Source organism: Conger conger, chromosome 1 (genome assembly GCF_963514075.1).
Source record: "Conger conger chromosome 1, fConCon1.1, whole genome shotgun sequence".
Lineage (NCBI taxonomy): Eukaryota > Metazoa > Chordata > Actinopteri > Anguilliformes > Congridae > Conger > Conger conger.
In genome coordinates this window covers 16632991-16659601 of record NC_083760.1, presented here as the reverse complement: position 1 = coordinate 16659601, position 26611 = coordinate 16632991, and the positions used below count along the sequence as shown (strand labels likewise).

The window sequence follows — 26611 nt, the reverse complement described above, 5'->3', positions numbered from 1 at the left end:
AAGGAATTTAAATGCTCAAAGGAGATGAAAGCTTTAATAGCCTTGAAAACTCATCTCATCAGCTCTTCATTCGTCCGCCAGATTGGCGGGTGATTGACTGTTGTTTCAGTGACAGCGGTATTTATCTCAATCTCTTTGTCTGTATTGGTGATTTCAGCTTTGAGACTGGGCTGTTAAATGTGCCTCTGAAAGGTTATTCAGCAGAGAGAGGCAGTCGCACCAATCCCTCTTGCTGTTATTAATACTCACACAGGCAGAGCCAATGGGCTTTCCTGCTGCCCTCTGTCCTAGATAAGGCCTGTAGCTGTTGCTAATGTGGGAAGTCACAAAGTACTGGACATACAAATCTTGGAATTCCCACTGATGATGATATTTTATGTGTGTGTAGATTTCAATATAAAAATAGTGGAACAGCTATCAGATTTGATAACACAAGGCTGATACTGCATTGCTTGTTTTAGTTATTATAATTGCTGCAGATAGATTTTGGATTTATTGATGAAGTGTAAAATAAATGTTACAAGGAAGAATGTTTGATCTGAGTGGAAATGTGCATTCATAGTCCCTGTATTATGAATAATTATGAATACTTGAGTACTGAGTTAGATGTTAATAAAAATCTTTTTTTTTTTTTTTTACTATATATAATTAGTGGCTTCAGAATGTATTCAGAAACCTTCACTTTTTGCACACTTTAACACAATAAAGACGCACCATTCTGAGAAAACTGTTGTGCATGAAAATCCCAGGAGATCGGCAGTTACTGAAATACACAAATCATAGATAGTGTGTCACCTACAATCATGCCACGGCTGAAGTCGCTGAGATCACATTTTTCCCAATTCTGATGGTTTATGTAAACATTAACTAAAGCTCCTGGGGTGCGTTTTTCCCGATAACGGTGTCTCTCAGCGCTTTACGAAGACTCTCTAAGGTATACCTTACTAAAGTTGTTTACTTTTCTACGTGTGTTCCCCGAACTATCACTTAGGCGGTTGCTTAAGGCATAGCTTCTACGTGCGACCTAACTAGGCCCATCGATTATGTACTCCAAGCAGCGACTGTTTGACTGGATTATGAGAGAAAGTACTGTTATTTATTAATAATACACTGCAGGAATATTTAAAAATATAGCATTTATCATGACTGGTGGGAACGTGTAGAATAAAAAACTTACAAACTACACAAACTTACAAACTAAATTATTAGTGGCTACGCCATCTAGCAATACGCCTCCTTTGGCATGTAAATGGTAGGCATTTATATTGCGCCTTTATCCAAAGCACTGCACACTTGATGCTTCTCCATTCACCCATTCATACACACACGCCGACTGGCTGCCATGCAAGGCCCCGACCCGGGCCCGGCCAGCTCGTCAGCTCATTTGGGGGTTGGGTGTCTTGCTCAGGGACACTTCGACACAGCCCGGGCGGGGGATCGAACCGGCAACCCTCCGACTGCCAGACGACTGCTCTTACTGCTTGAGCCATGTCATGTTCTATTTACATTGTTTTAATATCTTTGTCGTAGTGCCTTAAGTGACTTTGAAATCAGGGTTGATTTGGCAGAAGCACCATCACATTACTGGTGTAATTCCCTATTGTCTTTGATTAGCTGACGTTTTCAATAAAAGCACACGAACAAGCAAAACGCACCAACGAGATTTTTTTTTTTACATAAGATATGGCGGAAGAAAACAAAGAAATAAGCGGTCCCTCAACTTCATAGCAAACGAAATGGAGATATTGTTAGACGTGGCGCTGAATAAAGAAACATTATTTTCCAATTTTAGGACTACGATGTCCAACAAAACCAAGAAAGAACTAAGGTTAAACATCGCTCCAGCATACAGAGAGAGTGGGAAATCGTCAGTTTATGAATATCTTTAAAAGGAAATTAGGCAACATGCATCCTTCGTAATTTACAATTTTATTATTTGCATGAAAACAGTGCCATTAATGTGGTGTTTTATTAATATTATTAGCCAACTACAACTGTAGAATTATTTGTGTACATATTGCTTAACAGATTGAGATGTAACTAAGAGCAGCAGCTGATTTCAGAGGCTTGCGGTCGTAACAGTCACATCGCGAAGGTATAGCTGAGAGTGGTCCAGACCAACCCTACGAAAGTACGACGTACAGAAGGTATACTTAGCTAAGAACGTTTCGTGAAACAGGCTGAAACGTTAAGGTAGAGCACAGGTGTCAAACTCCAGTCCTGGAGGGCCATAGTGTCTGCTGGTTTTTGGGGTGTTCTGGGTTCATTCAAGTCATTGATTGGTTAAAGTATCCACACGCCTTGTTCTCAAGGCCTTAATTGGCCTTAATTGGCAGCTGATTGAAAGGAAACCACGAAAACCCGCAGACACTGCGGCCCCCTGGGGATTCAGTTTGACACCCCTGAGGTAGAGCTTAAGGTACAACTTACAAACGACGTACCGTTAAGAAGGCTTTGGGAAACGCACCCATGATCCGTATCTGCATGATTGTATGCATTGCACTGCTGTCACATGATTGGCTGATTAGATAATCGCATTATTAAGTTGGTGGATAGGTGTTCCTAATAAAGTGCTGAGTGTGTATGGCTGTTACTGGACTAAATAGAATTTATTTCACATTTTCTTGTTAAAATGTTTGCTGTCATATTCAGAAAGACCTGTAAATCTATTAGCTTTATCAAAATATTTATAAATTACTGATCAAAAGAATGGTCTTTGTTCAGTTAAGTTAATTTAGTTTTATAATGAGTTAATTATAGATATGCCAGTCTACAAGCGAGGACATTTTTCCACTGTCGTGCTTACATAAGTAAATAAATATGTATGAAGGGTAAGTGAATATGAAATAATTATGAAGGAGAAAGAATATTCATTACATGCTTCACATCTGCGTTTTGAGAACACAACCTGTTACTAATAATCCATCGGTGAATCCCACAGGGAACATGCAGCTTAAAGGTGTGTTAGATCAAACCAGTCAGTAACGATTGAAGGTTTCCAGGAAGTAGGAAATATAGATTTGTGTCTATTTCATCATGATATATAACAGCTTCCGCTTACCAGTTTCATGGATTCATATGGGAGCTGTTCGTGAAGCCAGTTTGCGGAGGCTGCCATGTTTGACTATGGGGCTTTTTTTGGCACCAAAGCTTGCGCACTGGCTACCTAAACATGAAGGTGACATGGCTCAGGCAGTAAGAGCAGTCGTCTGGCAGTCAGAGGGTTGCTGGTTTGATCCCCCGCCTGGGCTGTGTTGAAGTGTCCCTGAGGAAGCAACCGAACCCCCAAATGCTCCTGACGAGCTGGCTGGTGCCTTGCATGGCAGCCAATCGCCGTGAGTGTGTGTATGAATGGGTGAATGAGAACAGCGCTTTGGATAAAGGTGCTATATGAATGCCAACCATTTACCATTTGAAGGGATGAATAGGGAAAATAAATCTTCTGTGCTGCTCAGTAAAACAAATTGGTCGCTGGATAGTAATTAGTTCAGTGTGAATAAATTTTATAATGTAAAAGTACTGTCCATCGTTTTGGATGGACTGCAATTGGGGAAATTTGCTTCTCTGTGGCACTAGAGACTTAATGAGCTGCAATACCTTCGTTAACCATTGGAGTTAGTGAGCGTCTAAGGCAGGGGTCGGCAACCCTGGTCCTGGAGAGCCGCAGGGTGTGCTGGCTTTCGTCTCCACCTTAAAATAAGCAAGCGACTCAGACCCAAGAAACCAGGTGAGGTGAGTTAACCGTGTAATCAACGGCTTTCATTGATCAATTAATGCCAAGCAACAACGAAAGCCAGCACACCCTGCGGCTCTCCAGGACCAGGGTTGGTCCCCTGGTGTATTTGCTGTTTCTGTATATTATGCACCAGTAGAGGGCACACAACACCACCGTCTGAAATTGTGGAATCCATTTCTGTGCATTTGAACCAGCCGCCATCATCTCACCCATCACAGCCGCTAAACATTACACCCACCATTAACTAGTACATTTCATATTTCATCATATTTAAATCTGTCTGCACTTTTCCTAATCGGCAACGCGAACGTAATGGAATTAATCATAAGCTATTTCATATGCAGCTCATAAAACCCAGCACCATGTTATCTGAATATTGTGTCATTGTGTTGTGAGGCGAGCACGCAGGGTCTGTGGAGTTTTTAATGTATATGCGCCGGCTGTTGAGCGTGTGAATGGAAGGTTCCAGAAGGAGAGTCATCCGGATGCTGATTAATGAATAAGATAAACGAATGCAGGGCAGCTTCCCATCCCAGATCTGCTGCCTGATCTCACCGTTTCTCACCACATGAGTTTCAAAAGAAGAAAACAAGGAGAACATCTGCCCGACGTGTTGACTGTTACAGCGTGACAAAAACATTTTGAGCACTTCAAATCTGGAAGCAAAACGGCGATGCATGCGTTTCTGTGGATGGGAATCAGAGCGGTTAGAATGCCGCTTTGGTCTCTTGTGAAAGAGGAGACGGCGTTGAAACAGTGCGTACTTGCAGACGCGCGATGAGCGCACAGACTCCGACATTTGTGAGCGCGTCTGTTCTTGTGTTCACAGGAACCCGGGCAGGACTTGGAAAGAACCTTTTTTCGATCGGGTACAAGCCCGTAGTGCCGCGCAGTTGTCAACATAAGATGAATTATTAAAGGAGTAGAGCTTAGAAAGAGAGAGAGAAAGAGCAGGCCTCATTATGTCTTTATTCTGATCTCTCACCGTCCCCTGTAAAACACTCTTTCATATTCCTGTATGCGAGTTTTAACATCAATAGGCCCTTTTTCTGCCTTTACACATCAATTTGTCCTTAGGTTCTTTTTCTGAACCGTTCTTAGATGTGATGTCAGCCTTGAATGTGATTGAAAAAACAGAGTAACAGAGTTTTTCAAGTCTGCTATTCATATTAGATTTGTTTCAGAGGGCTCCAAGCCAAGCATCCCAGGGAATAAGACAAAACGGTAGCTACCAGTAGTCAAATGAGTGCCCTCGTTCAGCTCTGGTGAAACCACGTGTTTTGAATGCAGAGATTCTGTGTAGTGTGTGCTATGTGAGGCCTGCTGGTCTTTTTTCCCATAACTGCGTTTCATAGGTCTGGTGGTATCACGCAGTGTTCAGGGTAATCCAGCAGGGGGCAGTATCCAATGTGCAACGAGGCCCATAGTTCAGTCACTGTTGCACTCCAGCCCTTTTCAGTGAGATATACACACTCACGCACAGTAGCCCAGTTGGGCAGCACACTGAAAAAGCCACAGACTGCCGCATAGTTTCAGTTCACATTCTCTAGAAGCAGCCACTTGAGCATATAGTGTTTGTCATGGGCAATTTGCTGTAATGACTGCCTTTTGTACTGCACAGACTGTTTTTAGAGCGCAGTGAACCTCAGCACGAATGCACAATTACAATATTTAATGGAGTTTTGCTACTGCTGGGGCAGGATCCTGTATGAGGGAGGGAGAAAGAGAAAGAGAGAGAGTGACCGCTCGCTCCGTACAGATACTGAACAGATCGGGCAGCAGCCCTAGCGCTCGCCCCCATGTGCCGTTGCCATGGCGACGGCGACGGGGAGCGGGTGAGCAGGGGCTGACGTCTCGTGGCCTATTTGCCGTTGCCTTGGGAGATCTCCCCCGAGGGCGTGGCATGGGGGGGGTGTCCGACATGGAAATGAATCCGGTGTCACTTCACTGCCATCCCATAAACATCAGAGTGCTGCACAGCTACACACACTCACACAGCTACCTCACTCAGATACTCCATCTGACTCATCCCATAAACACCAGAGTGCTGCACAACTACACACATTCACACAGCTACCTCACTCAGATACTCCATCTGACTCATCCCATAAACACCAGAGTGCTGCACAACTACACACATTCACACAGTTACCTCACTCAGATACTCCATCTGACTCAGCCCATAAACACCAGAGTGCTGCACAACTACACACATTCACACAGATACTCCATTTGACTCATCCCATAAACACCAGACTGCTGCACAACTACACACATTCACACAGTTACTTCACTCAGATACTCCATCTGACTCAGCCCATAAACACCAGAGTGCTGCACAACTACACACATTCACTCAGATACTCCATCTGACTCATCCCATAAACACCAGACTGCTGCACAACTACACACATTCACACAGTTACTTCACTCAGATACTCCATCTGACTCATCCCATAAACACCAGAGTGCTGCACAGCTACACACATTAACACAGATACTCTATCTGACTCATCCCATAAACACCAGAGTGCTGCACAACTACACACATTCACTCAGATACTCCATCTGACTCATCCCATAAACACCAGAGTGCTGCACAGCTACACACATTAACACAGATACTCCATCTGACTCATCCCATAAACACCAGAGTGCTGCACAGCTACACACATTAACACAGATACTCCATCTGACTCATCCCATAAACACCAGAGTGCTGCACAACTACACACATTCACTCAGATACTCCATGCGACTCGTCTCATAAAGACTTGCCCTCTATACTCACTATACTCATTTGCCCTCTATACTCAGAGGTGTTTATCTGCTCTGATGACACTTCTAAGGTTTTAAATTGAGGGTGGATCCTGTATGTTTTACAGATAACCAGAATCTTAAGCATTCATCTCCCTGACATCTTTTAAATGTTTTATATAGGTACAGGTTTAACATTTGTAAGAATGGGGAGTATTTGGACAAAAGCAGGTTCTACAGACCTGCTCACTGTACAGTAGTTACATTTACTGCTGTTTTATTATATACCTGTAAGACAAAACATGGCATGATTTGTGTTAATGATGTGCTTTATTTACAGAATTACTTTTATACAGTAATGATTAACTTTTAACAGAAGCTTTGCTGAAGTGATTTTGACTGTTGTTTTGTTACCTCAAGTCTATGCTATACACTAGGGTTTGGAGTAAAAAATGCTCCACCGGGTTTGGATAACAGCATCAGCTAAATAACATGTAATGTAAACATGTAATCTCTGAGGATTAGGATACATCTGAAATGTGCAAACCTGCCATTCATCGATGGCAGAGAGGGTTATGATGAAATGCAATACCTTTGACTAAAATGGCTGCCCCCTTTCAGTGGGCCTCAGAATGTAGCCAACTATTAAAGACCAAATGAAACACTTGAGAGCAGAATCAGTTTTTCCAAAACGCTGATTTGTGATTGGCCCACGTTTGCGAGACAGAGAGTTTGAGGGCCTGCTCACAGCCCCTGTAAGCCACCTCATGCGTTGCTATGGTAACCTCGCAGACAGCTGAGGTGTTTGCAGGGACCTGCTGCTGGACCTAGCCTCCTAACCTCCTGTCTGTTTCCCACTAACCGCCTCCAAGCACATTGACAATCACTATATTTAGCCTAGCCTAGCCTAGCGCTGGCACACAGCACTCAGCACCATGCTCACTACGCCCTGCTTGGCTGCTTTGCGTGTCTTTTGCATAATATGCTAACATGCCCTCGGTGAATACACGGAGGAGCTGATGAAGATCATGTTGTGAGCAGGAAGTTGCGGTGGGGCAGGGAAATGGGACTGTATGAGGGATACACGAGCTCTGTTCATTTCCTCAGCCTGTGGTTAGCGCCATAGCGGCCCGTGCTATCGCCAGAACACCTTGTGGTCTCAGCTTGCAGTGTGAAATCTGCTGCGGCCCACAGGAGCCCTTATAAATACCTCAAACATCATTATCTTCAGTCAGATATTCACGCGCTGTGCAGTGTGGCTCTTACATGTTCATGAGGTGTCTGAATTAGTGTTGGGGACTGGTGTGAAGTCAGTCCAGTTCAGGATAAATTAAGTGTGTCTGATGGTCTGATGTTTCTGCCAGCAGGATGGAAAGGAAAGGTTTCAAAGGGAATCTAAACCAAACAGACTGCTTTGAAATCTTTTCAAGTGGCACTTTGCTTTTGGTGAGTTAAAGCAATCGTATGACTGTTATTGACCAGCATGCAGCAAGAGACATTATCAGCCAGTGGAGATGGATTAGGCCTTTCTGTACAGCTTGTGCTGTATGTGTGAGGCCCAGGTAGGTTATGTCACATGAGGTTTTTGCATAACTTATGATACTGTATGTTCCCACGGAAGGCCTCTATTTATGTAATGCTGCTACAGTAGCTGCAAATTCCTCACATGCACCTTTTGTCATCAGGGAATTTTCTTTTCCAATGGCAGGCAGAGCCAATTCATGCTAATTCAACATCACTGTGAACTGCGTCTGGGTTCAGTGGCATTCAGCTCATTGTGTGTGAAATACCTGTGTCTGAAATGCGTGAAGCGGAGTATTGTTTGCTTTGCACAAAGGATTTTTGAGGGCTTGTGTTGTGTGAAGCCTGCTGTTTGGCTGTGAGAGAGAGGGAGAGAGGGAGAGATGGAGAGAGAGAGAGGGGGTGTTGAGATGTGACTGCAGCTCTTTCAGATACTGTGGTGAGGAGCTGCTTTCTCTCACGTCTCTCACCTGAAGCCTCTCCTCCATTCCTGCTGCCTGGCTAAGCTCACTCCTCCCAACTCATCCGATTCTTCATTAAGACCAACTCAGCTGATTCCTGATTAATACTGACCTCCAAGGTCTGAGTCATCACAGGCTTACAGGGGTTAGCTCTGGGTCACCTGATGGGGAGGTCGATGATGTCACTCTGGATGTTCCTGTCTGGTGGAACTCAGTGCCCAGTCCTACTGTGGTGTGATGAACCAGAGATGATCTAATCACGGTCCTCAAGGTCCGCAAGACCTGCTGGGCACTCACTCACTTTACCTGGGAGTCAGGTGTGAAGACAGTCTGGCCAATCACTGGCACTAATTGTTCAGATAACTACCCAGGAAAAAAGGTCTGGATTTATATTTGAGGGCCAGATTTGATGCTCCTTGTAATAAACAGTCACTATTGTGATCTCTGCTCCTCCATATGTTCCTTGGTCAGGCTGGAGGACCCAAAGGTGGTGTAGGAAATCTAGAATGTGCTGTTCCCAAACTAAGGAGTTGTGTACCACACGGCTGCCCATCCCATGGAGATCTACCATCCTGCAGGTTTTCATTTCAACCCTCATTTCACACACCTGATTCTACTAAACAGCTCAATGAGATCTCTAGTTGTTGAACGAGGTGCGCTTTTTGAGGGTTGGAGTGAAAACCTACAGGATGATAGATCCAGGAACAGGGTTGGGCAGTCATGGCGTACAATACTGTATCTGTATCTGTAACTGTATCTCTCATGGCCAGCTGTAACTATACCATTTTCTAAGCTGTAATCTTGATGATTCATCACTCGGTTGACACTGACTTTCCTGACTTTACAGCTGCAATTGCTTTCTAAGAATGATGCTCAAATAATTTGGTGCATATGCATCGCTAGGATAGAATTAAATTGCCCAAAAAAACCCTGTCAGAACCGTTGAAATTTATTCAACGTTATTGGATAATAGGATGTCTGTGGACAGCATCACTAACACAGACAGTGGAAATTATGTATTTGCTGCAAACTCTAAGCAGCCCTTCAGGGCTTCGATACGAAGGCTAAAAAAAGCAGCAAGGCCGATATAAACAGAAAGATGTGACGGTGCATCTTTCTGCCTGTACCACAGAGGGGGCCGTTTAACCCTTTCACCGCCACCCTCCTCCAAACTCTCCGCTCAGACGCACGGGCGGGGCCGGACGCTGAGCATGAAATGGCCGCCCGCGTCTCCTTTCCCCAGGAGCCCAGGAGCCCACATAGCCCCCACACAGCCCCGCCACAGTGGAGAATGCGCTGTTTACAGTCCGCTGTGCCCCCCTCCCCTCCACGCTCCTCTCTCTCCTCCTTCCCTCTCTCTCTCTCTCTCTCTCTCTCTCTCCCTCCCTCTCGACGGCGGTTGCGTTCGTAGCATCAGTGCGCTCGGCGGTTCAGCAGCACCCGGCTCGGCCCCCCTCTCTCTCCCCTGTCCTCTCGGGACGCCCGAGCAGGCAGACCATCATTCGGCGGAAACCCCTCACTGTCCCGCTCCACCATGCAGCCAGCCGCAGAGCCCGCAAAGATGGAGTGCTTCTGGAGCAGCTGGAAAGGCCAGGGTACCGTGTGTGTGTGTGTGTGGTGTGTTTACGGTGTGTGTGCGCTGTGTGTTTACGGGGTGTTTGTTCGTGGGGGGTGGGCTTGGCCTCCCGGCAGACTGGGGGGTCCGTCACAACACCCCGCGAAACAGAGGGTCAGCCGCGGTCTGTGCCCGCGTTCAGGAAAGGCGCACAACATGTGTCTCTGTGAGATATGGAGCGATGCGCGTTATTGTTATTGTCAGTGATCCCACCCCTCCCTCTTCCTCTTCCTGCTGTCTCACTGCTGGGGGGCTGGGAGCTGCGGTGCTCGTTGCCATGGCGTCGGGGGCTTAGCTGCACAACGTTAGCGCTGAGAAGGGACGGATGACCAGTACACGCCCATACTGGAACACACACATTATCGGGCTCACAGGGCAGAGAACACCTGTGCTGAATTACTGTGTGTGTGTGTCTGTGTGTCTGTTCATGTTTACGTATGTGTGCCTTTGTGTGTGTGTGTGCTGCGCTACATTGTGTTTACCTCCTGTCTGCGCATACAGTCAGGATTTGCGTAGCCAGGAGTCCGCCAGAATGTTCTAGAATGAAACAGCAATTATTCACATAGCAACATCATCTTCAGTGCTTGTTTTCTGTGTGTGTATGTGTTTGTATGTGGGCATCAATGCATTTTCTTGAAAAATGTGTTATTCATAAATAAACCTCTCTTGTTGTCAGTGATTTTTTGGGGGATGTTTGATCTTGGCTTACCCTGTATGCGCACTGGCATTGCAGGGGTTTGTATTGCTTTGTCTGTCAGCTGTCAGTAGTATTGTGTTTGTGCTAATCTGCCACAGCCCTCGTTCTCACTGTTGTTTGTGTCGGCATTAGCTGTGTGTATTAGCCATAGGCTAGCAGGTGGGCTAATATATTGGCCACCATGTTGAGCGTTAAGTGGGTCACAGTGATTTCTGTGTTGGAGGCAGCTGAACTGTTCTGTTCAATACGTCATTATATATGACAAAGCAGCATATTTCACACTGTCTGTTTTAGGCATTCATTGGGAGGGTCTGGGGGTCTTTATGTTTTGAGGAAGGAAGGGGCGAATGTTTGGGTGTGAGATAGCTGTGTTTATAGGAACTGCGTGTTTCTGGGTTTTTCATCATCCCCGCATACGGGAAAAGATTCGATTGGCCGTCACTATGGCAACAAGGTGCACGTATTCATGGCTCTGAGGGCGCTCTCTGTTTGGCTCTTTGTGTTTGCGCTTGTGTTCTGCTCCTCCCAGGCTTGTGTGAGTCGCTGTGTATAGTTTATGTAGTGTTGTGTGTGTCATTCTATGGGTCAGTGTGTTCCTTTGAGTGCAGTGTGTGTGATACGCAGTGTCACCGTGGCGAGGGTGAGTGGTGTGTGACATTTGAATTTCAGTTTTTGGTGTGGCACTGCGTCTGTCAGTATTGTGTTAGTGGCACTGTGTGTACGCAGCATTCACGTAGGCTAGTGTATAGAGACCAGGAAAAGCATTTCTTATTTTTCACTTACAGTACAGTATATATTACAGTATTCTCCTTATGTTTCACAGACAGTGACAACAAAAATACAGATGCATTTACATTAGGCTCATGTCTAATTATTTTTACATCTAACTGAAAGGTATTTTCAACCATTTGGTGATCTGAGTAGTGTTAAAAAACAAACACTTTAGCTACTGTGGCCTGCAGTTTGGTTTGGGGTTATGGTAATTATTGTTGCATAACTGTCGTGGTGAAAAGGTCAGTATCTGACATTAACACTGGCCCAATTCGCCGCTGGCCTGGTTTGTAATCACAAATGCACTTAGCTTAGCTTTAAATATCAGTATCTGTAATTAAGGTTCTGTGGTGGGGCAATTTCCTGGGTGTGTGGATTCCATTTCCTGTTGTGTCCTGCAGTGGGAGTGTGCTCCCACAGAGCAGTGCAATGTGTTAAAGACCAACAGCAGCAGCCATTCACATTGATGCATTTGGCAGACGCTCTTATCCAGAGCCACGTACAGTTGATTAGACTAAGCAGGAGACAGTCCTCCCCAGGAGCAATGCGGGGATAAGGGCCTTGTTCAAGAGCCCAACGGCTGTGCAGATCTTATTGTGGCTACATGTACCTTAAACACGACACTACAGGCCACCACTTAATTAGGTGTGAGACAAACACACTGCAGGAGGCCTTGTACAGCCTGTTCCTATAGAGATGACGCAGCATCTACTTGGCTTCAAAATCAAAATTGAATTTGATTTAAATACCAATAGCAATCACACTCATAATCTACATAATATGAATTTTAAGTTGTTGTTCAAAGTTTAGGTTTTGCATTGTTTAAACTGAAGCGTCATTCTAAGCTGTGGGGCGACATGACTCAGGCAGTAAGAGCAGTTGTTTGGCAGTCGGAGGGTTGCCGGTTCGATCCCCCGCCTGGGCTGTGTCGAAGTGTCCCTGAGCAAGACACCTAACCCCCAAATGCTGCTTACGAGCTGGTCGGCGCCTTGCATGGCAGCCAATCGCCGTTGGTGTGTGAGTGTGTGTATGAATGGGTGAATGAGAAGCATCAATTGTACAGCGCTTTGCATAAAGGCGCTATATAAATGCCAACCATTTACCATTTAAGCTTAACATAAAATTACAAGAGTCCAAATAGAAACAGAAACAAGCTACCAAAGATTAAAAAACCTTGACAGAGTAGTCCAGTTAGGTACAGTTTTCTTGTAGTAGGCTGTATTGGATAAGTATAAATGGAATTTTTTATATTGTTCTAATTTTACTTCATAGCTTCTATTGACACATACTTCATCTTGTGTGATGAAGGATATTTTAGTTACTTAAAGATAGTTTGTTCTGGCTGCTGCCTTTGGTTTAGGGGAATTCCAAATGTCTGGGACACACTCAGGGTGGGGTATCGAGTCAGCAGCCCTCCGACTTCCGACTTCCCTTTCGATGATTTTAGGTGCATTTTCCTGAATCACCATCTCTGGCTCTCACCTCTGCTCTGCAGTTGTCTTATTGATGACCGCAGTGAATGACCACCTCCCTGGACAGTATTAATCAGACCGGTCTTGCAGGGTGGTGACACTTGCTCTCCTGTCAGCCCTGTGACAGCCCCATGGCACGAGCTGCCTCTCAAACAATCATCTATCCTTCTTTCAAAAGATAACCGGCTCACACCGTAATAACTTCACTTGAGGGAAGATTATTATTACTATTACTACTATGTCTTAAATGTCTGTCTAGTACAGTAAAATATCTACTATTAATGAAACTGTAGCAAAGTATGTGAATCCATTAGGGACATTTTACTGTGTAAGAGATCTATTAGTCGGTGAGTGAATAATAATTCCACGTGTTGGATGTGGGAGAAATGGCCAGGCGTGAAGACCTAAGTGACTGACAAGGGCCAAAACGTCATGGGCAGACGACTGGGTCGGAATATCTCACTTGTGGGGTGCTCCTGGTCAGCAGTGGTGAGTACCTACAGTGGTCTGAGGAGGGACAAACCACAAACCAGCGACAGGGTGTTTGGCGCCCCTGGATCATTGATGCGCAAGGGCAATCAACCGACTCCCATCTGGCCCGAACTGACTACTGTGACACAAGGCACAAAATTTTAAAGATGGTTATGGGGGGAATGTGCCAGGTATGTGTTCGCCGTTTACCTGGAGAAGAGATGGCACCATGATGCGCTGTGGGAAGAAGACAAGTGTGATGATCTCCGCAATGTTCTGCGGCGCTCTCCTAGCGGCCCATGGAGGACCAACAGCATATTAGGCATAATGTTAAGCCATAATGTTTCGGCTCATAGGTCTGCATCTCCATACAATGACAATCACAATGTTTCACCCAACACTAATAAGATGTGGGGCTAATGAATGAAGACACGCTGCTGACAAATCAGACACTATCTGCTTTGGTTCCTGTGCACTAATGTACTGAATCCAAATTAGTTCTACGATACCTAAATAGTTTTTCCTGTTAGCACTAATCACATTTCAGGGGGAAATGCTCTGATATTGGGAGTGCTGTAGAGCCCTGCTTGTGAATAGTCTGTAGTAGAGATAAGGTCTACAAATATCTTGTGAATTCAGATGGATTCCCCCAGGAATCATTGATCTCCTGGAGGATGCTTCTGAAGGACATGTAAAAGAACAGTTTTCGTTTCCCCAGAGTCTGTCTTCCATGGTGTCATATATGGAGAGCATGGAAGCCCTGGAGTCCTTCTACTAATTGGATTCAGATTCAGGATCTTTTGCACCACACAGATGTAGGTGGTACCACAGGTTGCCAAGGGGAATGTTTATTGACGTTATTATGATTAAATGAATTCACTGGCCACCTCTCTGAGCGCATTATTTCTCATTGCTCATCATGACACAATGGGGTTCTTTCCCGGAGCAGTGATGCTATGCTGATTAAGAGCTGATACTGTCGCCTTTCAGATTACTGACTGATGCGTGAACAATAGCCATTACATCCCTGTCTTGTAAATTCAGTCATCGCTGTTGGCCTTTCCTGGCAGTGCGAAGCTCTGCAGTCCGACGGCAGCACTCAGTGCCTTCTTCCTCACTGATGACTACGTTCTGACCTCACTGTGATGTCATGCCCCTGATAGTCCCTCAGCATCTGCAGTATGCTTGAGCTGGGAATGCTCTGGGCTTTCCCACAGTTTTTACAGACGACCCACTTCCCTCTTACTGAGCACCTCGGCAGCTTGTGACCAGAGAGGTGAGCCCTGCTATAGTCTGTGTAAATATAACGAACGCGTGACAGCACCGGGGAATGATCACCAGCCACCATCCAAACGCTGGTAAATTTTATCTGTCTAATTTTATCTCTCCCATCCAGCAGTGGCAGGTCACCACCCTTCACTTGGTGGTCCTGTTCTATTCTAGTTGTCTGGTGAAAGTGTGAACTTGGCTGGTGGATTTTGGAGTGCATCAGCTACTGTGGTCAGTGGAGGAAAAGTCCAGTGTAGTTTCCTGTCCTGGATATCCAGCCTGCTGTACTGTACTGAACATGGCACTGTGGATCTTCTTAACCCTCACGAGTGCAGAAGCTGAATCCACTGCAGAACCGTAATCTCCCCTCAGTTTGAATGGGTTAACTCAGGGGTCGGCAACCCTGGTCCTGGAGAGCCGCACGGTGTGCTGGCTTTCGTTGTTACTTGGCATTAATTGATCAATGAAAGCCGTTGATTACACAGTTAACTCACCTCACCTGGTTTCTTGGGTCTGAATCGGTTGCTTATTTTAAGGTGGAGACGAAAGCCAGCACACCCTGCACCTCTCCAGGACCAGGGTTGCCGACCCCTGGGTTAACTTCTGATGTACTCATATGCTTTTTAACATATCAGTCCTACTTCACACCTTAGCTATTCAGTCTCTGTTCCATAGGATGAGAAATGCTTACTTACTGAAAGTGTGAAGACATTGCTTTTATTAGGTGAGTGGAGACGTTTTTTCAGTGTGCTTTCTTCTGAGGCTGTTTGGTTTCTCCCTTTATGTTGCTGACACTTATGGAATGAATAGCCCAAGGATCTTTCAGTACGGCAGTGTTTTGAATAAATTAACACGGAACTTAACAGCCTTATAGAATGACATGTTTAAGTCATGTTTATTAGGATGAGCTTCCTCTGTTTACAGTAAGCTGTGACTTGGGCCAACTGTCTCGGCGCTGAATCGGCGCTTTGTCCCGCGTCTGAAAATGAAAAGCGGGGCTGTGCTCCTCGGTCCCCTGGACCGAGCGAACGGCTGAATCCGCCTCTTTGAGGAAGGTAGAGCGCTCTGCCATGTTGTGTGTGGAGAGAATGAGAGCACAGTATCTATGGTAACTGCATTAGGCTCTCCGTGCTATGTGCTGCTCCAGTTCTGTCGAGAGGCTGCAGACAGCTGCCTGCACTCCTTATGTTTGGCTCTTAGGTTATTAAACACAACACAGTGTGGTCGTCTCATACGAGTGCCCGCCTGTGATTTAATGAAGATGTTTTGATCTCATATTGAGAGTCGTAATGCTGTACAGGCTATTTTTAGCGCCTTCCACAAATTGTGGTTTAGGGGAAAAAGGCTCAAATGAAAAGCCCGTCTCCTCTGAGCGCGTGTGAAGGCAGCCTCTGCTCCGCGGGCGTTGCGTAACGTGGAGAGCTTTTCCAGTCGCAGCTGCGTGCAGTAGCGGCTGCCTCTTTAAACCCCAGACAGAGGAGCGCAGTGAGCATGTGCGAGCGAGCGCCGGCTCTCTGCTGGGCTCTGTCTCAGCACAGCGCCTGCGCGGCGGACGCCCCTCCCACCCCAGCACACAGACGGGGGGGGAGTCCCCCTCCGGCGCTTTCCTTTGTGTGAGGCACAGCAGCTGCGTCTTTCAGCCATGGGAGCCGCAGGTCAGTACGCTCTTCCTCCGCTCCGCGCTTTCAGCCGCGTCCGCCGTCGCGGGGCCGGGGCCCGCCTGCCGTCCGGGGGCCCCGAACGCTAGGGCCGCGCGCCGCGTAGCTCTGCGGGAGAGAACGTTAGGCTCCGGGAGAGGTTCGATGTCGGGTGATTAAGAGCTGGGTCTGCTGACATGTCGCTGAATCGGGTGGTTGATTATGTGCTGATGGCACGAGCGGGACCTGCTCCGTTGCCTCGTTTCGGGTTTTGGATTTCGGGTTTTGGGTTTTGGGTTTTGGGTTTCGTAGCGGTGTGGGTACCAGGCGCTGTCCTGCCAGCTCTCGGCATCCCGTTGGAGGAGGAGGGTGAATGAAAAGGGGGCCGCTATCAGGCTGGCGCTCAGCTCCGACACTAAAATTAGAGCAGCTGAAGGACTCAGGGGAAGACACCCAGTGGCCCGTTTGTGTTCTCACTGCGCTGGCTGGAATTTTCTAAAGCATACTTTCCGCTCACACACACACACACACACTCGCACTTAGGGATGTTGAGTACTGTGGTAGTCATGGGTTACTCCTCGTTGCGGTAGCTAGCGAGGTGGGTCAGTCTCTTTTCCAGCGAACGGCTGGTTCACATGGCAACGCGCCTGCATCTCTCGCCGGTTCCTTCCTTCCCACTGACACAAAGAGCGAGTGGGCGATGAATGATGTAGATCTCAGACAAGATGGAGCGGGAAGACTCGGGTCTCGGGTGCTACAGTGACTTCAGTGTCCCGTCTTCATGCATTTGAGAAGCTGTGTCAATGTCCACATAGTTTGGGTTTTACCTTTGGTTCGATGTTACTTACACAGTGATATGTCAGAGCCTGGAACATGTGACGAGTTCTTTGTTGAGTTTTTGTGTCGGTGAGCAGGAGGGGAGGGGCCGTAGAGTGTCGAGAGTTTCGACTCTTTTCAACATCTCGGGCGTGAGGACAGCCTGCTCTCAGTGTTCCGTGTTCGTCCCCATATCCGTGTAAAAGTCTCATAATAATTCAGCGTGCGACGCGTACGGAGCGTGCACATGGCGCCGGGCTCTGCTCGGAGACGGAACAAAGCGGAGCTCAGAGCCGCTTAGCTGTGAAAACACACCGCTCAGAATATTCATGAGGCAAAGGTTACTCTCGATTCAGCGGCTGAATACGTACAGTGAGACTCGAGTGGTCACTAACAGCAAAAATCACTGCTACTTGAGCAGGCTCTAGAAAAAGAGAAAACTGGCACTTACTGAGTTGCTAAATAAACGTTTCCCTAAATGGGTGCAGATGGGATAGCTGCTGGTGGAATCAGCAGCGGAATGAGGGTAGTGTTTATATTAGTTTTATTGGGATTAGATGTGTTGTTTTTCTGTTAGCGCTGAGAGGAATTTCTGTACGCTATCCTGGCTTCTCAGCCCAACCACCAGTCAAATGAACTTGTCCCACAGGCAGGGTGGAACGGTATAGCCCAGCAGCCTGCCGCAGGTGAACTCCAGGCCTCTCTGTGCTCTAATCTGGACCTGTTGATAGCGAGTCTATTTCCGTTGTCCTTTCAAGCCTGCAGGTGGCTCAATGATTAATCCGGCGCCGCGATTGTGCCGCGCAGATGAGGGATGTACACGTAGGCGTACGCTACTGGACCAGGACGCCGCGGTTTGGAGTGTGTGACCGCGCCATGTGTCGCTGAGGACAGATAAACTCTTCACAAACGTTTCTGCGACAGCTCTGTTTGCCAGCACATTCGCCCCGGCACTCAAAATAGCTTCTGACAGACTTGAATCGACTTGCCGTTCATGCAAATGTCATTCACGCTGAGCTGACTTTGAAACGTGGGCCAGGCTGGCCCCCTGGGTACAGCCAGCCCTTTATGAAAAAGTGACAGGTTCACACTGTGAAGAATTTCAGCTGGTTTTTGGGCACTGCGTTCTGCGCTAAAGAGGATTCATTGAATGTGAAGCTCAGACAAAATGGTGTGCTTTAGAGTGGGCGGGTTTTATACAAAGGACGTGTTAGCCGTGTATTCACATAAAAATGTCTAGTTTAAATGGCATATGTTCTGTTCGGTTCACAATAAGGGTAGGAACTGAATGATTGAAATGTTGAACCATAGCCTTTGTGGTAAATTTTCACGGTCTGTGTTGGGAAATGGATGGGAACAGGTATATCAGGTATATTTCACTTCCCTTAAAAGCTGCCCTTGTGTAGAATCAAGCTATGAGCAGCTTGAAATTACCAGCTACCAGCTATTTCAAAATATAGCTTGAGGCGGTCCAACCATGGTGCTGGTCTGAACTGGTCCACCAGCATGGCAGATATTCTCAAAGATGGGACCCTGAAATAGTTCATCATGCAGCTCGAACCCGTGGCCCTGCACAATGACCGAAACGTGCCGTGGTCCTGCATTCTGACCCAGACGAGGTGCGATCCAGTGTGTTGACCAACCAAGCGTGGTGTGGTCCTACATGTTGACCCAGATGCGGTGTGGTCCAGTGTGTTGACCCAAACGCAATGCGGTCCTACACATTGACCCAAACGCAGTGTGGTCCTACACGTTGACCCAGACGCGGCGCGCTCCCGTTCCTCACTCCCCGGCTCCTCTCCCTGTCTCCGCAGCCATCGACCTGCTGTACTGGCGGGACGTGAAGCAGACGGGCGTGCTGTTGGGCAGCGTGCTGCTCCTGCTCTTCTCGCTCACCCAGTTCAGCGTGGTCAGCGTGGTGGCCTACCTGGCCCTCGCCGCGCTCTCCGCCACCGTCAGCTTCCGCATCTACAAGTCCGTGCTGCAGGCCGTGCAGAAGACCGACGAGGGACACCCCTTCAAGTGAGCGCCGGGTCAGGGGTCAGGGCAGGGACATGGGCAGGGTTCACGGTTATTCTGACCTCCCCTGTGCTCCTGCGCAGATCCTACCTGGACATGGAGATCTCTCTGTCTCAGGACCAGATCCAGAAGTACGCAGACAACGCCCAGCTCTATGCCAACACCACCCTGAAGGAGCTTCGTCGGCTCTTTCTGGTGCAGGATCTGGTGGACTCGCTAAAGGTGAGGCACATTTCACACTGCCCGCTACACATTCAGCACATACATACAGTATACAATAACATCCACAGTCACTGAACACTCTTCAGAGGAGTCTTAAGACTTCATATTTTGGTTCAAATTAAGTCTTAAGACCCCGTTCATATCTGGAAATGGCATTGTTTTTGTATTCTGAAGTTAATGGCACTGTAACGACTCTCATATTCTTCTATTTATGTGTACATTTAAGTGATTTGGCTTCAGTATGTGGTACATGCTGCAGTTTTCTTCCTGCTCACCATCATATCGCTTCTGTGGGAACCTAATAATCCATCCAGAATGAACCGCCATATGATACACTATCACACTGTTCAGCTCCCACTCTAAGCCTGTGTCCATGGGAAGACTGTTGGGCTGTGGTCCAGAGAGTCAAATTACTGAGTTTACACATACAAATAAGCACTTACTACCCAGTACACCCAGTACACCTACTGCATCTGTACATTGGCGTTCATGTATGCTGTACATGAACGGATTTTATTTGCATCCTTAAAAATCCCCATATTCACACAACATACAGTCATTGCACATCTAGCTGTCAGTCTCTTCCATTCACAGCTGTACAGTGTGTGTCTGTAGTCAGCGGTGTGACTTGTGCTGTCCTGTGTCTCAGTTTGCAGTGCTGATGTGGCTGCTGACGTATGTGGGAGCTCTCTTCAACGGCCTGACCCTGCTCATCATGGGTGAGGGACCTCCATCTCCTCCCCACACAGAAGCACCTTGCTTCTAGAACATTCAAATTATTTTGCATAGCACAACCTTTTCCTGGTTTATTTCACACCGTAGCTCACCTGAAACAGGTGATTCGACAGTAGCACAACTGAAGCAATTCAGGCTAAAGGGCCGTACTCGAAAATACATTGGTAGGCCTCCGTCTAGGATTCTTCACTCTACAATCTCAGTTGTTTTATCTCCAGACCGCATTACATATGTGTGCTACCCTCCGGATTCTAGTTTCAGCTATGTCATGTGTTAAAGCCTGAGTAGACTTATCCTGCTCATGTAACAAGCTGAAATGTAGCTCAGAGTCCACACAGCACATACTGTCCCGTCCACTTCAAATTAGTCCACTTCCGCCTCCTGATTAGCGCAGAGCGGTATCTTAAGTACACAGGTACCACCATGGGGCCACTGATTAGATTGGGTCAGAACAGACAGGGCTCAGCACACTACAAAAAAAAAGAGAAGTATTAACGAGTATTTTAGTCTCGTATTTAGACTTCTATATCATATTTCTATTTTAAAAAGCCAATGAGTCGAGACAGTTGGGCTCATTTCAAGATTTGCCAAAGGGGTAAGACAGTTTCAATTCATAAACAAAAAGTCACTTAAAACAGGCTAATATTTTCTACTTGAGAGGAAAAAGATTTTAAGTCTCATTACAAGACAAAAACATTGAAAAAATTTGATTAGACAGTCATTTTTGGGGTGCACCAAGTATCACAACAACCACCTCAATCCTCCCTCAAAAATGTGGCCACACAATGATCGTAATTAGCCTTAAGAACTCAGCATGTGGTCCGGTCGAGTTAGCATTCAGAACGCAGTAACATCTCCTCTCTCCACAGCTGTGGTGTCCATGTTCACTATGCCTGTCATCTATGAGAAACACCAGGTAAGGACTCACCGGCGTACTCTACCTGCCCCTGGTTTACCATTGCAGCTGTGCAGCTTTGGAAAGCATGCGCTAAGAATGACACCAGGCCCTTTCTTTTACTACAGGCACAGATTGACCAGTACCTGGGACTAATAAGGACCCACGTCAACTCTGTGGTGGGAAAGTAAGTTCTGCCTGCAGGTTTTCTTAAAACTACAGCAGTTCAGTACAGCAGACACAAAGCACTGCAAGTGGAGCCTTTGCTGATTCACTGCACTGATTGAAGCTTCCCTATTAAAGCCCCTTTACGTAATTACTTAAACTCAGGCTATGTGAAAGTGTAATTAGTAGCTGTAGCTCAGTGCAGTTTTTAGCATACCAACCTGAAGTCTATTCAGCTGTCCGAATAAGACATTTGTTTTCAATTAAGTTTCATGCTTATTATTTTGTTTTGGGATTTGTGACAATAGCTTAAGGTGCAATTCCACATGTTATGTGAACAGCTATTTTTGAAGCAGTTTTTTATAAAGACTTTCAGACGATCTGGACAGTTAACCATTGTGTGTGGTCTGGCAGGATCCAGGCGAAGATCCCGGGAGCCAAGCGGAAGGCGGAGTAGGCCCGGTCTGGCCTGGCAGAGGGGTCTCGGGGCCCCGCACAGGGACAGAGGGACGATGGCCGGAGGGCCCCCACGTTACCGGAGCGTAGTACTATCTGTCAGCACCGTGGTGTTCCAAACTAAAGTTAAAAAAAAGCCGCTCAAGCACTGGAGAAGCCCCTACCCAAGCTGTCTCCATAACTGTAGAGTAAACTCGCTGAGTCACACACATCAAGCACTAACGTCTAGTGAAAAAAACAAAAAAAACAAACAAAAAAAAGAACTAGATGCGTTTTTTGTGTTGCTTCTTAAATGCATGAAGTAAAGATCCTTGAGTAATATTTGATATATTTTAAGTGTTTCTTTCTGCTACTTTTTCCAGCCATGCTGATGACTGTAACGTCGCATAGCAGCTTCTCCAGCTTTAGTGCTCCGCTGCCATAGTTACGACTGCTTCCTGTCACCTGGGCGCTGGTGGGGCTTCTCCTTTCTCAGTGTCTGTTTGTGTGTGTGTGCGTACATGTACACACACGCCTATAAATATCACATAGACTTGTGGACTAATGGTTTTTTTGGTGTTTTCCAGCACAAATAATTAAACAATGTACTTAATAGGTATGATTACTGTAGCATTTGGTTTTGTATAACTATAAGGGACTACACAAACTCTTGTTTATAGGTACTGTTGTTGAACTACTAAAAAAGAAAAAAAAAAGAAAAAAAGGGGGGAAAAAGATCTCTGGAGTGAGACTGCCAGCTTGTTAAACCTGTCCAACTTTGTACTGTTCAATGTAGTTCTTAGTCCTGGACTCTATTTGCACTTATGATGTACCCATTAATGAATGCAAAAATAAATGTTCCTAAATGTACACCCCACCCCTTTTTATTTCCCCAGTATTGGAAAAAGAATGAAACTCTAAATATGGCAGCTGTACAGTATCCATCAGTCTCCAAGCCATCAGCAGAACTATGCATTATGGGAAATGTAGGCAGTCTCCAGTGAACAGACTCACATGCCCTCTTCTCAAGTTCCTGGCTTACTGTATGGTGTTAAATGTTAAGTAAGGTGTGCGCAGTGCTGGGTAGTCTCAGGACAGTGGGAATGCTTTTCTATTTATAGTGATATTAATGCCCTCTGGGGTAGCAGTCCTCAGTCAGTGTCAAGAATACTTCAGCAGACTTGTCGTCAGCCACAAGATGAGTTTCCTCCCATCGTAGATCACTGTCAAGCGCCCCGCCAAATTAATCGCACAAAACATTACATGTGACAGGTGGAAAGTGTGTGTTGACAGTGTTAAAGCGGTCTGATTAGATGGATTGCTAATCAATTCAGACCAATGCTTTGTGAAATTGTTTTTATGGAGTATTATAATTGTATATTACAGTCACGTCAAGGTTGCTTAACCATCCTTATACCGTAAAAGCCATAGGAGACTCACTGAGCAGGTGCGGCAGTTATGCGAGTGCGGTTGGGGGATGATTGGTGACTGGCTGATTGGTGACTGGCTGTCATCTCAACACTAAATACAAGCGGTGATGTACGACTGCATTTCACAGGGCTTTACTACATCAGGTACCATTCCAGAAAAAGAAAGCAGATTCGCCACGTGGCAGCGATGATCGTTATTACGCTAAAAATATTTTATCATTATCGATAATGTTTATATTCCAGCTCCAATCTAAAGTATGAGTCCATAAGCAGGCAGACACCTTGCAGCAGGTCACAGAAATAGTTCTACTGACCTGTCTCATAACGAATGCAATGAGATCAAACCAACTGCACATGGGCCCACCCCAATGTGATGTAACATGCACCTGTGTCTGTAATGCGCAGCACTAATCCAGGATTGTTAGATCAATGCATTTATATAGTGCTCATCTCACACTCTAAGCACTTTATACTGATGAGGGGGAAACTCGCTTCAACCACCATCAATGTGAAGCACCCACCTGGGTAATGCATGGCAGCCATTTTGTGCCAGAACATCATACAGCTGTGGTAGGGAGGGAGAATACAGTTTTTTTGCAAATTAAATCAGGAGATGATTAGGTGGCAGGTTGAAAGAGCCAGGGTGGAAATTTAGCCAAGACACCCCGTACTCTTTGCGATGAGTCTCATCATGGCGTCTTTAATGAGTCAGACAAGCACCAGAACTCCTAAAAGACACCACAGTCTTAATCTGAGGCAGCAGCCCTACATTTCTCACTGTGAATCTGACTGTGAAAGGACCGTAATCTCCAGTGTGTGGTGTGGGACTCCGGCCTGCTGGAGGAACAGGTGGCCTGGACGCAGTGTTCTCGGGAGAACAGCCAGTGCTGCTCCTCTCCCCTCAGCACGACTGTACCTCAGTGTCACGTTCACTCAGCCCGGTGAGAGAGAGACACGCAGCCGAAGTGCCAATGCTTTATTTTCACAAATCAAAAACGCCCCCTAGTGGTGAGAACATAAACCAGCATAGGGGAGATAAATCTGAAAACAAGCGAGGTAAAAATAAATAAGCTTTACAGTGGGTAATGAAAACACTGGAACAGAAAAAGCAGGCTTTCCGTGTGAGCCTCGCTGTAACCACACTGCAGGAGGAACATGATACAGTCCACCAACAGGAAGGTGAACAGAGAACAGTAAGATACAGGAAATGGTAAGGGAACAGGGCCTCCTTCACATGTTGAGCAGGGTGACCGGGTGCAGCTGGAACAGGACTCCTCTGCTAAGCCCCCCGTCCTTCTGCACAAGCTCCATCTTCTGGCTGGGCTCGACCTGACAACACACAAATATTAGCTTAGCCCATTTTTAACCCTGAAATTTAGACCCCTCATTCCCAGGTTAATCTGGAAAGTCCAAACATTAAGAAAATAACGGGATATTATCACATGTACTTCACCTAGAATGACTCACACACTGGCAAGTTTTCAAACTTAATTTTTTACAATTTAGATTGGCTTTGTTTCATATGAGTTTCATGCGCAATCAATACAATTGTTGATTATTTCACATGATATAATATTCCCGCTGACAGAAGGGAGGATTACAGCAGCCTCATACCTGGTTCCACTTCTTGGGCTTCTCATAGTAATGAGGAAGGATGTCCTCTCTTGGTGTTGACTTGGTGAATAACCTGGATGAGAAGAAAGGAGGCAGGAGAGAAGCTATATTCAGGCAGAGGTATGGTGGGAAAACCCCCATCAGTCAATGAAAAACTTCTGTCAATCTATGGAAAACCTCCATCAGTTCAAGAACAACCTGCATCAGGCTCAGATGTACTTTGTTAGCGGTAGCATGCTAACTGTCACTGCCCATTTTTGCATGGCCTGCCTGATTTGTACGGGGGTCAATTTCTGGTTCTGGTGCACAGTCTAGGACCAATATATGAAGACGGGCACCTGAGGATTCGGTCTCTGATGTTCTCCTGCAGTTGGTTTACCCTGTCGGGCCCCAGGTGCAGTGGCCCGTTCGGACCTTCACATGCCAGACGGTTGATGGCCCCACGCAGAGCGTTAATCTGTTGGGACAGAAAACGGCAGGAAGGGCCGCTGAGTAGCGCAGCTGCTAGCTGTGTCTAAACAAGCCGCGGAGGGAATGTGTGCCAGCGTGCTCTCAGGATGTCTCCGGCTTTCAAAACAGAACATAGCCAACAGCAAATGTACAGATATTACTTCTAAATGTGCACTGACATTAGAAAACGGGGCATTTAGGAGTATTACCTGAGGACTTGTGCATTGTTATGCTAAGATGATAAGACATAAATAGCCGAGTCCTCCAAGTTTTATTGTACACAACTATGTTTCTTGTGAAAGTAGCAGGGGTCCTCAAATCTGGCCCTTGAATCCAAAGCTGGCCCTGGTTTTCTTTCCTCCCAGGTAATTAACTCAGCAATTAGTACTACTGATTTGCCAGACTGGTTTCACACCTGACTCCCAGGGAACGAGAGGGTGGAAAACGAGCAGTCCTCAGCCCTCAAGGACCATGATTTGAGGATCAGGGATGCAGAGCCTTACTTCAGTGATGTCTTCCACGTCAAACTTGACGTCGAAGGCCAGCTCTATGTCGTGTTCGGGCAGGATGCCCTCCTGGGTGAGGGGGCTCCAGCCCAGCCCACAGAGGGCACCGGTGAAACAGGTCCTCTCCTCATTGGTGCTGAAGACAAGCAAAGATTATGGCTGTGTGAATGGATACATGGGGAAAATAAGGAGATGGAAACTTGGGACTGATGGACCAGTTGGTATTGGTGGAGAGTGTCCCCCAATTCATGGCAAAAGGAACATTAAAGGATCCGATGCTATCCGTTCCAGGCTCACCGGAGCTCCATGACGGGGGTGAAGAGCATGCAGAGAAGGGCAGGCAGACCATGGATGTTGGGCATAATGGTGGTCTCCTTCAGCAGGATGTGGCTGCCTGTGGCCCAGACACAAACGCATGCACACATGGTCGATATGAGCAGCTTAACCAACTGAAACTGCATACAGCCTGGTCAATAAATATCTGTAGTTACACTGTATGGTACTTAGACACAGCTGGGGTAATGGTCACACATATGTATAATAGCAGTGGTTTACCTGAGGAGCTGAGAGACACAGACCCGGCCACCAGCATCCTCAGGTGCTTGTCCTCAGGAATGTCATTGACAGCCACGCAGTTGATACTGTCCCGGTCTATAGCCACACTCCTGGAGAGAATAAAACCCTCCCAGTAACACTCAGTGCAGTATGTCACAGTGTTGCTGATACATTCACAAGCACTAAAGCAATACAGCCAGCTACCGTGGAAGTCACCGGCCTGCACACGAGCTCACCTGTACTGGGTGACAGAACTCATGCTGTGGAAGTTGACTTTGTGAGGGCTGGATGGGCCGTGTACTGGAACCTGTGAGGAGAATAGTACTCAATAGCAGAGAAATACACAAGCACTCACACAGACA

General features: G+C 46.6%; 2 protein-coding genes across 4 annotated transcripts in view; one reads left to right on the top strand and one right to left on the bottom strand.

The window, feature by feature from the left end:
* rtn1a (reticulon 1a) overlaps positions 1 to 22564 on the top strand; it is a 54222-nt gene extending 31658 nt beyond the window's left edge. Inside the window, exons 1-7 of one of the 3 annotated variants that reach the window (XM_061239040.1) lie at positions 9864 to 10070; positions 19038 to 19245; positions 19326 to 19464; positions 20114 to 20183; positions 21069 to 21115; positions 21223 to 21281; positions 21674 to 22564. In XM_061239040.1, the coding sequence (XP_061095024.1) occupies positions 10010 to 10070; positions 19038 to 19245; positions 19326 to 19464; positions 20114 to 20183; positions 21069 to 21115; positions 21223 to 21281; positions 21674 to 21716 (627 nt within the window). In that variant the 5' untranslated portion in view covers positions 9864 to 10009 and the 3' untranslated portion in view covers positions 21717 to 22564. Of the gene's footprint in view, positions 1 to 9863; positions 10071 to 16289; positions 16426 to 19037; positions 19246 to 19325; positions 19465 to 20113; positions 20184 to 21068; positions 21116 to 21222; positions 21282 to 21673 lie in introns of those variants that run through there. The other 2 variants (XM_061239048.1, XM_061239033.1) reach the window with 2 other exon arrangements.
* A 1522-nt stretch (positions 22565 to 24086) lies between these two features.
* tdrd9 (tudor domain containing 9) overlaps positions 24087 to 26611 on the bottom strand; it is a 29782-nt gene continuing 27257 nt past the window's right edge. The window contains exons 29-35 of the mRNA XM_061231872.1: positions 26486 to 26556; positions 26250 to 26359; positions 25992 to 26088; positions 25692 to 25830; positions 25077 to 25195; positions 24739 to 24811; positions 24087 to 24453 (exon numbers count right to left, since the gene is read on the bottom strand). Coding sequence (XP_061087856.1) covers positions 24355 to 24453; positions 24739 to 24811; positions 25077 to 25195; positions 25692 to 25830; positions 25992 to 26088; positions 26250 to 26359; positions 26486 to 26556 — 708 coding nt within the window. The 3' untranslated portion in view covers positions 24087 to 24354. The remainder of the gene's footprint in view (positions 24454 to 24738; positions 24812 to 25076; positions 25196 to 25691; positions 25831 to 25991; positions 26089 to 26249; positions 26360 to 26485; positions 26557 to 26611) is intronic.